This window comes from Physeter macrocephalus, chromosome 11 (genome assembly GCF_002837175.3).
Source record: "Physeter macrocephalus isolate SW-GA chromosome 11, ASM283717v5, whole genome shotgun sequence".
Classification (NCBI taxonomy): domain Eukaryota; kingdom Metazoa; phylum Chordata; class Mammalia; order Artiodactyla; family Physeteridae; genus Physeter; species Physeter macrocephalus.
In genome coordinates, this window is record NC_041224.1 from 154433235 (window position 1) to 154450329 (window position 17095).

At 38.9% G+C, this 17095-nt stretch overlaps 1 protein-coding gene across 19 annotated transcripts in view; it reads left to right on the forward strand.

Annotated features, from left to right (window-relative positions):
- The window catches only part of LIN52 (lin-52 DREAM MuvB core complex component), a 127530-nt gene that overhangs the window by 51793 nt on the left and 58642 nt on the right, over positions 1–17095 (forward strand). The window contains exon 6 of one of the 19 annotated variants that reach the window (XM_055088612.1): positions 6655–6698. The exons of the other annotated variants lie outside the window; for them this stretch is intronic. Within the exon in view, the coding sequence (XP_054944587.1) occupies positions 6655–6674 (20 nt within the window). The 3' untranslated portion in view covers positions 6675–6698. Of the gene's footprint in view, positions 1–6654; positions 6699–17095 lie in introns of those variants that run through there. 19 annotated transcript variants of the gene reach the window in all.

Below are 17095 nucleotides of genomic sequence, written 5' to 3' on the forward strand. Positions count from 1 at the left end.
GATGGTGGCCTCATAGAATGAGTTTGGGAGTGTTCCTTCCTCTGCAACTTTTTGGAAGAGTTTGAGAAGGATGAGTGTTAGCTCTTCTCTAAATGTTTGATAGAAGTTACCTGTGAAGCCATCTGGTCCTGGACTTTTGTTTGTTGGAAGATTTTTAATCACACTTTCAATTTCATTACTTGTGATTGGTCTGTTTATATTTTCTATTTCTTCCTGGTTCAATCTTGGAAGGTTGTGCTTTTCTAAGAATTTGTCCATTTCTTCCAGGTTGTCCATTTTATTGGCATAGAGTTCCCTGTAGTAATCTCTCATGATCCTATGTATTTCTGCAGTGTCGGTTGTGACTTCTCCTTTTTCATTTATATTTCTGTTGGTTTGAGTGTTCTCTCTCGTTTTCTTGGTGAGTCTGGCAAATGATTTGTCAATTTTCTTTATCTTCTCAGAGAACCAGCTTTTAGTTTTATTGATCTTTGCTATTGTTTCCTTCATTTTTTTTTTCATTTATTTCTGATCTGATCTTTATGATTTCTTTCCTTCTGCTAACTTTTGGGGGTTTAGTGTCCTTCTTTGTCTCTTTTAATAGTCTTGATTTTAAAGTCTATTTTGTCTGATATGAGAATTGCTACTCCAGCTTTTGATTTCCATTTGCATGGAATATCTTTTTTCATCCCCTCACTTTCAGTCTGTACGTGTCCCTAGGTCTGAACTGGGTCTCTTGTAGACAGCATATGTACGGGTCTTGTTTATGTATCCATTCAGCCAGTGTATGTCTTTTGGTTGGAGCACTTAATCCATTTACATTTAAGGTAATTATCGATATTTATGTTCCTATTACCATTTTCTTAGTTGTTTTGGGTTTGTTTTTGTAGGTCGTTTTCTTCTCTGTGTTTCCTACCTGGAGAAGTTCCATTAGCATTTGTTGTAGAGCTGGTTTGGTGGTGCTGAATTCTCTTAACTTTTGCTTATCTGTAAAGGTTTTAATTTCTTCATCGAATCTGAATGGGATCCTTGCTGGGTAGAGTAATCTTGGTTGCAGGTTTTTCCCTTTTATCACTCTTTTAATAGTCTTGATTTTAAAGTCTATTTTGTCTGATATGAGAATTGCTACTCCAGCTTTTGATTTCCATTTGCATGGAATATCTTTTTTCATCCCCTCACTTTCAGTCTGTACGTGTCCCTAGGTCTGAACTGGGTCTCTTGTAGACAGCATATGTACGGGTCTTGTTTATGTATCCATTCAGCCAGTGTTTTAATATTTTTTCTTTGTATTTAATTTTTGATATGTTGATTAATATGTCTCTTGGCATGTTTCTCTTTGGGTTTATCCTGTATGGTACTCTGTGTGCTTCCTGGACTTGATTGACTATTTCCCTTCCCATGTTAGGGAAGTTTTTGACTATAATCTCTTCAGATATTTTCTCAGACCCTTTATTTCTCTCTTCTTCTTCTGGGACCCCTATAATGCGAATGTTGGTGTGTTTAATGTTGTCCCAGAGGTCTCTAAGACTGTCCTCAATTCTATTCATTCTTTTTTCTTTATGCTGCTCCCTGGCAGTTATTTCCACCATTTTATCTTCCAGCTCACTTATCCGTTCTTCTGCCTCAGTTATTCTCTTATTGATTCCTTCTAGAGTATTTTTAATTTCAGTAATTGTGTTGTTCATCACTGTTTGTTTGCTCTTTAGTTCTTCTAGATCCTTGTTAAATGTTTCTTGTATTTTCTCCATTCTGTTTCCGAGATTTTGGATCATCTTTACTATCATTACTCTGAATTCTTTTTCAGGTAGGTTGCCTATTTTGTCTTCATTTATTTGGTCTTGTAGGTTTTTACCTTGCTCCAGCTCCTTTGTCTGTAACATAATTTGTTGTTGTTTCTTTTTTTTTTTTTTTTTTTTTTTTTTGATGTGCGGTGCTGTATTCCTTTCTTACTGGTTGTTTGGCCTGAGAAGTCCAGCACTGGAGTTTGCAGGCAGTTGGATAGAGCTGGGTCTTGGTGCTGAGATGAGGACCTCTGGGATGCCTTACTCCGATTGATATTCCCTGGGTTCTGAGGTTCTCTGTGAGTCCAGCAGTTTGGACTCGGAGCTTCCACTACTGGAGCTCAGGCCCAAGCTCCGGCCTGGGAACCAAGATCCCGCAAGCTTCATGGCATGGTAAAGAAAAAAAAAGAAAGAAAAAAAGGAGCAGTATAATATCAAAGAATAAAATTAGAAAGATAAAAAATATATTAGGAAAAATAAAACTATAATTGAAACAACTGCAACAAGGTAAATTAAAACCACAGCAGAAAAAAGAAACAAAAAAGGGGAGGGGGGGAAACAAGCCAAAAGGAGAGATCACTAACAAAGTATAAAGAATAAAATAAAATTAGGAAAATAAAAGATTTATTAGGAAAAATTTAAAAATCAACAACAATGAATCAACAAGGTAAAACAGAACCCAAAGATATAAATAAAATTAGAAAAGTAAAAGATTTATTAGGAAAAATAAAAATATAAAAGAATCAACAACAATGAATCAACAAGGTAAAACAGAACCCTAATCTAAAAGAGGAAAAAAGAAAAGAAAAAAAAAAAGCCTTGTGGGGGTGGAGTTTAGTTGGGGGGTGGAACTTAGGCAGGGGTCGGACATAGGCGGGTGGGGGAGGTGATGTTTGAGCGTGGGGCGGGGCCTAGGCAGGGTGATGTTCAAGTGTGAGGCGGGGCCTCTGCTTAGGACCTGGCAGAAGGGGAGAGGTAGCATGTGGAAAGGAGGACCTCTGGAGAGTGGAGTTCCGGAGTTTGGAGGTAGGGCCCTGAGTGAGGGTGTATGGGTGGGGTTTAGGCCCAGCTCGTTGGAGGGGGTCTCCGAGTGTAGAGTTTGGGCCCTGGGTGGGGGTGTAGGGGCGGGGCTTGGGCTCTGAGTGGCAGGAGGGAGGCTCTGAGGGCAGAGGATTAGGTCCTGGAGCCCAACAGGCTTCCCAGTGCCTAAGTGGACAGGGAAAGCACTGGCCCCGTTCCCTTCCATTCCTTCGTGCCCCTCCCCCACCATCTCTCCCAGTGTCTCCCCCGTTGCTGCTGGACCCCTAACTGTGGGTGGGTCCTGCTGGGTGTAGGAACTCCTTCCCTCCCCCAGCCACCCCTCAGGGGTGCCGGTCCCAGAGGTCTGGACTTTACTTTTACTCCCCCTTCCCTCCCTCCCACTCCCTCAGGACCCGCACGGCTGGAGGGGGCCTAGGTGGGCAGAGGATCAGGCCCGGCTTCTCAACAGGTTTCTGGGGGTCCAAGTGGGCAGGGGAAAGCTGGCCATGCTCCGTTTTGATCCTCTGTCCTCCCAATGGTTCCCCAGTTTCCCCCTTTGGGCCTGGGATCCCTTCCCCTCCCCCAGCCGCCCCTCAGGGTTGCCAGCCCCGCCCTACCTCTACTTCTTCTCCCCCCTTCACTCCTCCCACACGCCACGTCCGACCCGATTGCTGGGGGTTCCTCCCGTCCCCTTAGGTGTCCGTGGTCCCCCACCAGTGCCTGGTAGGTGCCCTAGTTGTGAGGAGACGAGAATTCCACGTCCTCCTAGAATGCCAGTTTGACTCCGCCCTTCGTTGTAGTTTTGATTTGCATTTCTCTAATAATTAGTGATGTTGAGCATCTGTATGTCTTCTTTGGAAAAATGTCTATTTAGGTCTGCCCGTTTTTTGATTGGGTTGTTTGTTTCTTTGCTAATGAGTTGTATGAGCTGTTTGTATATTTTGGAAATTAAGCCCTTGTCAGTTGCGTCTTTTGCAAATATTTTCTCCCCTTTCATAGGTTGTCTTTTCATTTTGTTGATAGTTTCCTTTACTGTGCAGAAGTTTTTAAGTTTGATTAGGTCCCATTTGTTTATTTTTGCTTTTATTTCTTTTGCCCTGGGAGAGTAATCTAAGAAAATATTGCTACAATTTATGTCAAAGAATGTTTCACCTATGTTTTTTTTTTGTTTTTTTTTTTTTTGCGGTACGTGGGCCTCTCACTGCTGTGGCCTCTCCCTTTGCGGAGCACAGGCTCCGGACGCGCAGGCTCAGCGGCCTCACGGGCCCAGCCGCTCCGCGGCATGTGGGATCTTCCCGGACCGGGGCACGAACCCGCATCCCCTGCATCGGCAGGCGGACTCTCAACCACTGCACCACCAGGGAAGCCCCCACCTATGTTATTTTCTAAGAGTTTTATGGTGTCATGTGTTACATTTAGGTCTTTAACGAGTTTGATTTTTGACATGGGGTTTGGCTTTGGATGTGAATTCTCCATTGTATAGACAGTTGAATGCATGGATGAGCGAGGAATAAGTGAAAGGTAGGACATGGAGATAGGAGTTTGGCTATTGAGAGGGAGAAAGGGTGATAGCGAGAGGGAGAAGTGGAGTCAAAGTTTCTTGTTTGCTTTAGGACAGTAGGCTTATGTTTGTTTAAATTCTGGTGGCAAAGATGGAAGACAGAGTGGTGAAAAGGGATAAAGTGTAAGTAAGTTTCCTGAGAGGGCTTGAAGGGTTAGGGTTTAGAGCACAGGTGTACTGGCCTTAGATTGAAGAGAGCTACTGGATTGTAGCAAGAGGAAAGAGAGAGTAGATAAAAGTGCAGGTTTGTGAGTTGAGGGGAAGGTGAGAGAGTGCCTCTATGTTGGATCACAGATTTTCCTTTTCTGTATCTCTCCACTTTAAGTTATATGAACATATGTCAGGAAATGAAGAATAATTAAATATGCTTTTAATGCAGGATGGCAACCAAAAATTTTAACATGATTTAGGAGCTAAGTTTTTTATTCTTAAGTACTCTGGTTTCTTGTTTGCCTATGCAGGCCATCTTGCAACAAATAACCAGCCCAAATCTCACCCCCGCATTGTCCAATGTACTTTGTTAGATACCACAATGGTGCGTTGCCTGGGTTTCAGCAATCTTGAGTATATACCTAGTGTCAGCTTAGGAGTGCTTCTAACTGAGATTTAAAGGATAACCAAAAATAACACTTGTTTGTATTTACACGATGACTTTTTTTTTTAGAAGTAAAGAGAGTTTTCTGGCCTTAAAGATCTCAGTTTCTTACTCTTTTCAAAATAACATCTAGTGTGGGGAAAAACAGCTTCTAAAATGTAAAAGCTCTGCTGGGTTTTCTTTAGAATAAAAATGGTCGTATAGCATTGTAGAGAAGATTAGAAATGGTGTGAGTGAAGTGCTTAGCATAGGTCTAAGTAAAGCAGCTAGATTGTAGTGCAAATGATGTAACTATATACACAGTTTATGTCAAAGACTATAAGAACAAGAGATATTGCTTATCGAACTGAAAAGAATTGTTAAAGAGTCATGGAATCTTTTTTGTGATATGTATTTTTTTTTAAAGTGTGCATCTGACTAGGTCAGCCTCTACCTAGTCTTTTTTTTTTTTTAATAAATTTATTTATTTATTTATTTATTTATATTTTTGGCTGTGTTGGGTCTTCGTTGCTGCACGCGGATTTCTCTAGTTGCGGTGAGTGGGGGCTACTCTTAGATGCAGTGCACAGGCTTCTCTTTGGGGTGCTTCTCTTGTTGCGGAGCGTGGGCTCTAGGCACACAGGCTTCAGTAGTTGTGGCACACAGGCTCTAGAGTGCAGGCTCAGGAGTTGTGGCGCACAGACTTAGTTGCTCCACTGCATGTGGGATCTTCCTGGACCAGGGCTTGAATCCGTGTCCCCTGCATTGGCAGGCAGATTCTTAACCACTGCGCCACCAGGGAAGCCCTGTGATATGTATTTTAAAAGTTAAATATGAGCTTTATTTTTTTCCTACTATAAAACAATACATATTCATTGTAGAAAATATAAAGAAAGCAAAAATCACCCCAAATCACAGCATCCTAAAATAGTAATCACTTTTAACTTTTTGGTCAACACTCTTCCAAATCCTCCAAACATTTCTTTCTAAGAGGTATTATACACATATACATGCACATACACATATATGCATATACATATTTTTTTTTCTTTTACGTACATGGCATCATGCTATTCCTTTTCTACAACCTGCATTTTTGACTTAGTGCATTGTGAACATCTTTCAATACCCATGAAAACATAGCAAAATCATCAGTTTTATGACTGTGTGGAATACCTTTATATGATTATTTATAATGTATTTCATTAATTCTCTCTTAATGGACATTTAGGTTGTTTCCAGTGTTTCACTAAAGTAAATCATGCTGTGATAAGCATCTGATCAAGGTGAATGGCACATTAAAAATTTTTACATATTGCCAAAGTGACCTCCAGAAAGACTAGTCCAAATTATATTTCTAAGGACAGTAAATGAAACTACTTGCATTCCTACATCTTATAGCCAACTCTACGTATTGTGAAACTTTTTAGTACTTGTGCATTTTATAGATGAAAAATTATGTTTCAGTATTTTTTATATGTATTCCTTTGATTGCTAATAAAGTTATGTTTACTGGCCACTTGTTTTTCCTCCTTTTATGAATTTCCCCTTATAGTTTTTATCTACTTTTCTGTTGGTTCACCCTCCAGTATTTAAAGGTGAGGAAACTGAGGCCTAAAGAAATGAAGTGACTTAGACCTTGGTCACCAGAAATTTAGTGACAGAATTGGTAGTCATAGCATGTTAGAGCTGGAAAGGAATCTAAGAGATCATCAAGTCCCAACGCTCTAATGTTACAGATGCAGAAACAGAGGCCTAAAGATATTAGGTGACTTACCTAAGGACAGCCACACAGCTCATTAGTGACAGAACCAGGAATCTGAATCATGTCTCATGAAGAGGGAAAGGCAAGTAACATTTTTGAGCCTGCTATGTTTCCTACGTGTACTTTTTCGCTTAATTCTCTCTACTATTCTGCTGTTATTCCCATTTGAACAGATGAGGTAACTGAGGTTCAAAGAACTTCAGTGATTTGCCCAGTCACATACCTAGTTAATTGCAAAATGGCCTAGAATCCAAGTCTTCTGATTCTTAATCCAGGGGTAATATTGCCTCTTAGAGTAGTAACTGTCGATAGTAGAGTTACATAATAGATCTGTTTCTTGGCTTCATTCAAATACTCATTTGATAAAATATGATTTGCCTCTTAGGAGCTTGTAAATAAAACTCTGCCTCTGTTTAGTAGTTCTTATTTGATACTGGACACCAATCTGACCGTGAACTAAAGGAACTTATCATTGTAAGCAAAAGCTGATTAGAAGCCATGTCTGATGCTTATTGAGTGAATAGAATTGAGATCCATGAGCTAGATATGACCTAAGTTTTGTATGGTAGTGATGTCTGGGTTGAAACTCTTAATACCATCTTAGAATTATTTTTATTCCATAGAGAATAAAATCTTAATATATAAATTGAAAATGACATTTGGGTTCTCTGAAGTGTAAAATGGATCTCAAATCATCAACGGGTCAAATAGGAACAAAACTGAAACCATGTCAATTGCATCCTCCATATCTCTCAAAAAGCCTGTTAACCTTCATTTCTTGACAGGGCACCGAATTTCAAAATCATATTAGAGCTAATTTGGTAAGGGCTTTGTCCTATAGAGATGTACAAAGATGACTATTGACTTGTGTATAACTTTATTGACACTCTTGGTTCGTTCATTTATGTGGAAGTTAGTTGGTAAACTCTGTGTTCTCCGTTTCTGCTTTCCAGACAGATCTTGTGTTTGGGTTGATGTTTTTTAAACCTGCTAGTTTCATGTAAGTAAGTTGGGGAGAGTGGAAGAGTGCAGCAAGTGATAGAATAATTTTTTCCTTCACAGAGAATTTTATAGGCTTGTTGAATAGAGGGACCAACAATTAACTCACATTATTCTAGTCTTCAGCAGTAGGGATCTATTAAGCTTATTATTTAAGAAATAGACATTATTTCTTATCTTTCATATTTTTCTGATTTACTTTATTGGAATAAGAGTTAAAGTTTAATTAAGACTTCTAGATTCTGGTAAAGTTTGGAGGTTTTGTTTTGTTTCACCTTTTGTTTGTTTGTTTGTTTTTCCCTTCCCTCTTGTAGCCTTTGTCACTAGAAGAATGTAAAAAACAGAGTTGGGTAGTTGATGGAAGTGGTATAGCTAAAACTATACCACTTTTAAGCTCATGCAAAGGTGGTTACATAAAGAGAATAGAGCATTAATTCAGTCTATTAACAAACAAGTATCACCAGAAGTAATTCCTATTCTAGTATCAAACATAATAGTCCTTTAACATCTCCTTTGGAATGCTGAAAAGAGATCAAATGAAACCTTCAGAATGGTCATTTATAGGAGAAGAAGAAACCTCCACTTTCATTCATCCATTGTAGCTCCACTTTCTCATTTTAATGCTCAGTCCACAGTGGCTATGGTAAAAGATGTCCTGCACCTACAGAGATGGCAGTGGAGAGGGGATATCACCTTTCTGTTTATTACTTGTTGCAATTTGGCCTGTTTACAGACAGAATTGCTGTGCGGGTGCTTCTAGTGGAGAGCAAAGGAAATCAAGGTAGCAGCAAGAAATCAGCATTTACACATGACCTGTGAATTGGCTAATTTTTAACATGCAGTTAGTTAAGAAATGATTACAGCCTGAGGAGTCATGACCTCAACTTTTCATCATCTCCATTGGATTGTGCCTCAGTTTGGAAATGAAGGAGGTATATGGCAAGTTTTAATTGTACCTGTGTGATTTATCCCTAGTCAGCTCTTTAATTTCTTCTGGCTGTCTGAGGTTTCCGACATGCTGTAAATTTCACCAACTTTTTCATTATCTGCAATTTCTTTATGACTCGTGAATCAGAGTGGAGAGAGAGTGTGGATTTACAGCAGAGATAAACATGTCCATAAAGTCTGTATCTGTGTCAGTAATTGTACTGCTGTCAGTGACTGTCCTGTTTTACAGGCCTCTCTTGGGAAAGGAACCGGCTTCACTACCAGCAGCAGCAGTGAAGTGCTTGCTTTGATTTGCATTAACTTGCTGGGAGATTAGGTAGGAATGGTGGGTAGGAAATGATACTGGACCTTGGCCTCTCTTGTTTGTTTGCCTGTTTGTTTGTTTGTTTAAGGTCAGATGACTTCATGTTGGATAACTGTTGAAAGTAGAACATGGACAATGTTCATTTTCTAAGTGAAAATGCAGCTTATTTTTTGATATGGTAGATATGAAAAATCCTTTCTAACTTCATTTTACACAACGCATTTGAGATGATTTTCCTTTTCTATTGCTCTTGAGATAATTAAACTTGGGTCTTTTTTCCTCTTTCCATTTTCCTTTTCTTAGAGTTAAAACACGGGATTTCTCTTTTAGAACATTCATTACTCTTCAAGAGTGGAGCCAGCCAGAGTCTTGATGATGACTATGTCTGTCATGTCTTAATTCTCAACTGTTAATGGCTCTTTCCTGACGGCTTGAGGTGGTGTGCCCTCAACCATTTGCCGTGAGAAAGGAAGTCTTAAAATAGAAATTCTTCATATTCCTGTCTTTAAAGACCCTTCAGGAATTCTCTAGTGTTTGCTTTTTTTATAGCAGTTGTGAAAAGAAACTGAAGTTACGAGAAGCCCTTTTAAAATAGATGGAGAAGCAAACATATACTTTTCTTTTTTACATTTGATATTTGAGCAGATCCCTCAAGAATCAAAACTGTCCTTGCATATCCTAAACCTTCTGCGAGGTAGTTTAAAGCGTAGGAGGTGGCAGTACAGTTTAACAAAGAGAGGATAGATGCATGATAAATCTCAACCTTTAGTCAGCCCATGAGTCCAAATGATATGGAGAGTTATCTAGTTGATAACTTTTATCACCTTTTACTTCTTTTCCTTCTTCTGCTTGCATTCTTTTTCCCATCTTTCTGCCAGTAGATGGGAGAGGGAAGATTAAAGGAGATGATATAACACATAATTGTTTGGCTTTTTTCCAGAAGCTGTGGTGAAAAGTATGGTTAGGGCTTCCCTGGTGGCTCAGTGGTTGAGAGTCCGCCTGCCAATGCAGGTGACATGGGTTCGTTCCCCGGTCTGGGAGGATCCCACGTGCCGCGGAGCGGCTGGGCCCGTGAGCCATGGCCGCTGAGCCTGCGCATCCGGAGCCTGTGCTCCTCAATGGAAGAGGCCACAGCAGTGAGAGGCCTGCGTACAGCAAAAAAAAAAGTACGGTTAGAGAAAACTATGGCTAAAATGAATTTTGAAATTATCTGTGGTTTTAATTCTTTATCTTTCCTATTGCGATGATAGAATTTCTTCTTACTCAACAAGGGATAAACTGCTTTCTTTGAGTGAGAGGAATAAGCTACTTAGACCCCTTTAGTTACTGTTAGTGAACTTGCCCTCTGTTAGAACAGGACCCTTTTCCACTCATTTTCTTCTTTCCCATCATGCAAAGCAAGTGTTCTTCATGGAATCGGCTTGTGAAGTTACATTGTTACCTAATTCTAGTTTGGGAAAGCATCTAGTACTTGGCTTACTAGGTACAATTTAACAAACATGCACAATAACCTAAACCAACCAACCAAACAAAACTTCGAGTTATCCTCTTAACTTGGTGCTGTAACATCCTGTTTTGTTTTATGAACTTAAAAAATTGTTTTCTTTAGTGAATGCCATATTGGAAGTGCTTGACATCCATTTTGCTTTATTTTTTCTTTTGTCTTTTATCCATTTTATACAATCCAACTAAAAACACGTTAAGTTTGGACTAAGATAAGGAGTTTCATCTGTATGCCTGCCTGCTCAATTAGTCAAAAGAAGAATGAGATGTCCATCTAGGTCTGACTATAGAAATAAGCTTTCTGATTGCTCAGGTTGAAAGGCTTGTTATTACTAAGACTGTCTCCTCCCCCAAAATAATTTTATAGGTGGGGAAAGTGTAGTATTCTAGCTTTGCAGGGGAAGCATTTTTCTCCTGGTTGAAGAGAAAATAGTTTATGGTTGTCTCCTTCTGTTTCTGCTGCCCTCAGCTGTCAAATTTAGTAAAAACAAGGGTTTAATTAGCCAGCAGTCTCACAGTGTAGGAGGATAATGACATTAACAAAGAAAAGAGCAACACAATAAAAGATTATTTGAATACTAAGTTGTATACCTGCTATTCTCTGAAAGGCTCCACAGCAGGGATTGGTAACATTGTATTAAAGGTTTAATAAACATAGGCACTGGAGAGTGATTCAGTAACATGTCTCACACTTGAAAAAGCTCGGGCAGTGTCTTCCTCCCTCTCCTTAATCAGGCTGAGAATGGAATCCAAGAGTAGCCAGGCTTGAAACTAAAGGCAGGGCTGGAGTATTGATCTGTTAATATTTGTAGAAAGGATAATTCTTGGGTGAAAATCCTCCTATGGTGGTTTACTTTTTTAAGATCCCAGACTTCCTTGGAGTTATAAGTTAAAAATAACTTGTTTCAAACTACCAAGTAAATGAGTATCAATGCCACGAGTACATCAGAAAAGAAGCCCCTCTCCACTAGCTTAAGAAGAAATCCCCTTGTCTTCTTTTCCTCCACTAGTTCATTATGAAAAAATTTTAAACATTCAGTGAGTGCCCCATATTTATATATAATGGGAATATTTATTTATTTATTTATTTATTTCCCCCCTCCTTGAACTATTTTGAAGTAAGTTTCTGACATCGGGCACTTTACCCCTAAATACTTCAGGATACATCTCCTAAGAATAAGGACAGTTTCCTAAATAATAATGCTATTGTTACATCTAAGAAAAATTAACAGTAATTGCAAAATACCTAACATCCTTCCACATTGAAAATTTCTCAATTGTCCCTAAATTTTGTGTAGCTTTTTCTTTTTTTAACCAAGATTCAGTCAAAGTTAAGGCACTGTAAATGCCAATACATTCTTGATAGGAGAACATTTAATGCTCCTATCTAAATTCTACACACCAGCTCTTTTAATAAATATTTACTGAATTTTTCCTATGGTGAACATATATTTACTCAAATGACTATCATTTTCTTCTAGAATATTGAGTTTCAAGTTCTTCCTCTACACCAAGCCTGCTTTATCCAGCTTCCTTAATCTAGTTCTGGTATTCTCCCCTTCTCCTAACAAAATTAGCTGTAGAATTGATCTTTTCTCCAATAATTACTCCACTCCACAGTCAGAGTAATATTTTTGAAACACAGATTGACATGTGACCTTATTCCCTTCTTAAAACCCATTAATGGCTTCCCATTGCTCTTAGAATAAAATTAAAAACCTTTAACTTGGCCTTACAGCTCTGCATGACCTGGCCTTTGTCACACCATGTTCATCTCACACCATGCTTCCCTCTCTGAGGGAAACTCCTAAAGAGGAAAAAGTGAGGTAAGAATTCAAGGAACACTTCTTGGAAGAGATGAAACTTAAGTAGAAATGGCTACTTATTTGGCTTCCAAATATTAATGGCTAATATTTGTATATGGGAGGAAAGATGACACTTCCAACTGAGAAGCAATTTGGGGGTATAAATTGGTTAGAGTACTAGAAAATGTGGTTGGAAAAGTGAGGAGGAGCTAAATTGTGGAAAGCCTGAGGAATCATTTTCAAAAGTCTGGTAGCCACCCCCAGAGAGAATTGAAGGGTGTGGTGATGGGTCTCAGACCAGCTAGGAAGCTGTTGCAGTCTAAGAATGCAGTAACTGCTTGTACTAGATAGGAGGGTATGAATGCAAAGGAAGGTTATTTGCGGGGGGAAATAGATATGAAATTGTAATAGACTGGAGAGACATGAGTCAAAATGATTTCAAGATTTTAAGCCCTTGTGACTAGGAGAATACAATTTAAGGTGGAAGTGGGTATGCATTATAAAACTTCAGTTTTGTTTGCCAAAGTGTCATTAAGGCATCATTGAAATGAATAACTTAACTATCAAGGTTATAGGATAAAAGATTGTGGCTATCAGGTCTATTAGAATGAGGTTCAACTACATATATTAAGAAATCCAAAATAATTGTGGCTTACACAAAGTAGAATTTCTTTTTTCCCCACAAAAAGGATGGCTGGAGGTAGTTAGGTACAGACTGGAAGGGAAGCTCTACAGTGTCATCAAGAACTGAGGCTTCTTTCTTTTCACTCACTTTCTTGGTGCCTGGCTTCCATCCTAAAGGATACCTCCTGGTCTAAGATGACTGCTAGAGATCTAGGCATTGGGCCTGAGCTGTAGGCCAGAAGAATGTGAGAAGGGAGAAAGACAAAAAGGGGCATCATACAACTGACTCCTTTCCTTTTAAGCAGGCTTCCTGGAAATCCTACAGAATTCAGTCATCTGGACTGACTGACCTAGCTGCAAAAGAATGTAATCTTTTATCCTGAGCTGTAATTTTGCTGGGTAAGAATTGGGGTTCTTTTAATAAGGAGGAAAGGGAGAACAGGTATTGGGGTTAAGCAACCAACATTCTCTGCCACAGGGAACAAGAGACCTGTGCAAGAGCAATGATTGGTCAGTAGAAGTAGAAAAATGTGAGGTGATGGTTATGTTGAGAAGCTCAAAATTAGTGATCTTTGTATGGATGGATGTTAATTTGTGAATTGGACTTCATTCTTATAATTTGTTATCTTGTGTGAATTATAAATAAAGGGTAGGGACTGTTTCTGTTTTCTTTTCTGTATGTTTGGTGTTCCAAAAATGAGTGAATAGCTTTTAAGAGATCTTGCAGACCTTTGTCTTTGGGGGGTTGGTTTCCGAGGAAGTAAATAGAAGATCTCAGCTTTTTTTTTTTTTTAATCTTTAGGAGGCAAACAACTCAAGAAATGGTCATCTTTTAATATTGACTGTTTTTAGTAGTCAGCTTATTAATACTTATGTCTACTCAGCAGGTTCTGAGTAGATATTTCTAGTTATGAAGAGAAACACTTGATTGTCTGATTTCCACATATTTATCAAGATTCTAAGATTAAAAAAAAAGAAGATTGTTTAAGTAAAATTTTGTTTTATGGGGCTTCCCTGGTGGCGTGGTGGTTGAGAGTCCGCCTGCCGATGCAGGGGACAGGGGTTCGTGCCCCAGTCTGGGAAGATCCCACATGCCGCGGAGCGGCGAGGCCCGTGAGCCATGGCCGCTGAGCCTGTGCGTCCGGAGCCTGTGCTCCGCAACGGAAGAGGCCACAACAGTGAGAGGCCCGCGTACCGCAAAAAAAAAATTTTGTTTTATGCGATTAGCCTGGACTAACTAGGGAATCCAAGGGCTAATTTTTATCTTCACTCTGTCTCACATAGCCTTGATTATAAAAGTCTATCAATATTGTTGAATGAATGATTGAATTATTTCTAAAGCCTGATATTATGTAGGCTCTGGTGATATTACTGTTTAACATAGTAGAATTTGCTTTATAGCCAGTAAAAAACAAAACAAAACTGTAATATCCTTTATTAATATATTATATAATATAATTATTAATATATTATATAATATAATTATTAATATAATTACATATATTATTAGTAAGCTATTTTTATAATGACTGTATTGCTAGTTTTAAAAATCTAACTCCTAAGAATACTTTAAAGCAAAATACATAGATTCATTTAGAAGCACTCTTTGAAAACTTGGCCCCAAATGCCAGATAAAGCTATCAGATTTATGCTGCTTAAAATAGTGAAAATCAGTGTTTTCCTCTTCATGTTTTGAGACAACTCGTTACTTTCCTTATAGCACTTTGCTGCAGAGTGTGCATGATTTTGCCCTACTTCTGGTAACTAGATTCTTATCCTCTCAATAGCATCAGTATTAAGCCAGCCTTCTTTACCTCCTCCATCCATTTTAAACCTGTCTTGGAAAGAGTCTGTTTATTGGATAATAGAGCTACACTGGGGCTCTATGACAGTATCTTTTGCTGCCTCGTTAACTCTGGAGCATTAGAACAAGATAAAAATGCCCTAAAGCCTCTTATCTGATGTGTGGTGTAACCTGCTGAAAGCAGGAATGCTATTAGTTTATGTTAGAAATCAAATGGCCCTCTCCAGTGCAGGAAGTACTGATTAAAGCTGAAGTGTCCCTGGAGGACTCTACAGCTGTCACAGGGGTGGTAGCTGCCCTCACCAAAAGGGATATCTGGGCCAGAGGTCCCAGTGGGGTGGTGCCTTAAGAACACGCACGTGGCTGCCCCAGCTGTTCTGCTTTGCCTAATGAATTGTTTTACAAGAAGAGGCTGGGTATTGTCATCACAAGCTGCCTTCCTTAGGGACTGGAGCAGGCCAAATAATAAGTAATGTTAGTGATGGTAATTGAAAAGTGATGGCTCTCTTGGGATCTTTATAGCCTGGAACTGGTTGGCACTTGTGGATTGTCTTGTCCTACCAAGGCCCTTTTTGAAGTGTGCCTTTTTTTTTTTTTTTTCCCAATTTCATAATAATGTTGTGATTTTTTTTTTTCTCCCCTTCCCACTATAGAAGTTTATTGGCAGAGGCAGTCTTAGGAACATTATAGTGGCTTTAAGTACAAAAGGAACAGCTTTGGCTTTTTCATTAAATTATCAACACTGCAATAGTAAAGAAGGGCCACCACATCTTCTTAGTCTCTTGGGGAACCGCTGCAGAGATCTCTCCAGACTTTTAAAAGAACATTTTAAACTTATACAGATAATTCAATCTCTTGATTTAAAAACTTTTTTTAAATAGTATGGGAGAATATAAAGTGAAAAGTAAAATCCTTACCTGCTGAACTTATCTGAGGAAACCACCAACAGTTTCTCCATGAACATTTCCAGACATTTTCTATGCATTAATGAAGTTTATATATGTTACCACACACAGATGAGGTCATAATACGTATACGTAATGTTTTGTAACTTGTTTTTTCCTCCCCACAACATATCTTGGATATCTTTCCACAGCAGTTCAGATAGATCTACCTCTTTGTTTCTCAGCTGCTGCATAGAATTTCATAGTATGGATATACCAATGCTAGACTCTTTGTTGACAGTTTGACTTGGACCTATGAGTGAATACTTACTGTACCAATTGGTTGCAATGACTGATTTGTGTTCTATGGTTCAACCTATGATCTTTACATGAAGTGATTTCCTCTCTTCAGGAATGTTGCCTTTAGTACTGGGACTGTTTTAAAATAGAAAATACTAGAGGCAAAACTTTTTTGGAGGGATGGTGTGAGTCTTGTCATGGATCATCAGCTGGACATATGAGTGATTTGCACCCTGCTGTGTGTTTTAAATTCTTTGCTTAGTTAAATGAGAAGTGTTCTGTCCCAGATAGGTGGGGAAAACAAATAGCCTTTAATGGATGTTGTCTAAGGCATTGACTGGAGGCTTCCTCTAAAGTTGAATGAGTGTTTTCTCCCCTAATTTTCTACTTCACAAGTTCCAAGAATCAAGTTATGAATGCATTAATGGACTTGGGTAATGATTTGTCAGCACGTGAAAATGAGGACTTAGGTTTCTTGTGTAACAGCTTGGCTAACAAAGCAAGTTTGTGCCTCATGAACTTTAGGGCCCTTGCTAGGAGTGGCAGTGTGATGAATGAAGCAAAGCAATTTTCCAGGAGCATTTCAGGTCAGTGATGGGAGAAATCAGTTGTCTTCTCAGGCAAACAGAAACCTAATTTTAGTTGCATCTGTCTTCAGTAGAATCTATGCAAATTGAGTGGTAAAAATTTTTACTTCCATCAAAAGTAGGAACATTGTAGGTCTTTTTTAACTCAAAGCCCTTTAGACTAATTCTCTCAACACTTCAAAGTTCTGATTTGACCAAATGTTGAAAGATGTCATTCTAATAAATTGTGAAATGCCAACCTGTTTTGCTGCAAGTTTCTTACACGTTTTCCCTCTCCTTGATGTTAGTCATTTGAATTGTTATACAACGCTTAACTTAATACTTGGAGGCTATTATTAATAACAGTTACTATTTATACCCAATTTACTTCTTGTCCAAGCCTTCAGTATTCTTGGGAAACATAGATATACAGAGATTTTCAGGGGCTCTTGTGGGCTGTGGGAGGTCCTCTAGACCTGCGCTGTCCAAAACGATAGCCACTAGCCGCATGTGGCTATTTGAAGTTAAATTAATTAAAGTTAAATAAAATTTAGAATGTAACTTCTCAGATGCACTCCTCAGTAAATGCTCTCGGTAGGCACACATGGCTGCTGTCTACCATTTTGGATGGCATAGACATAGAACACTTCCATCAGATGGCACTACTCTAAACTAAAG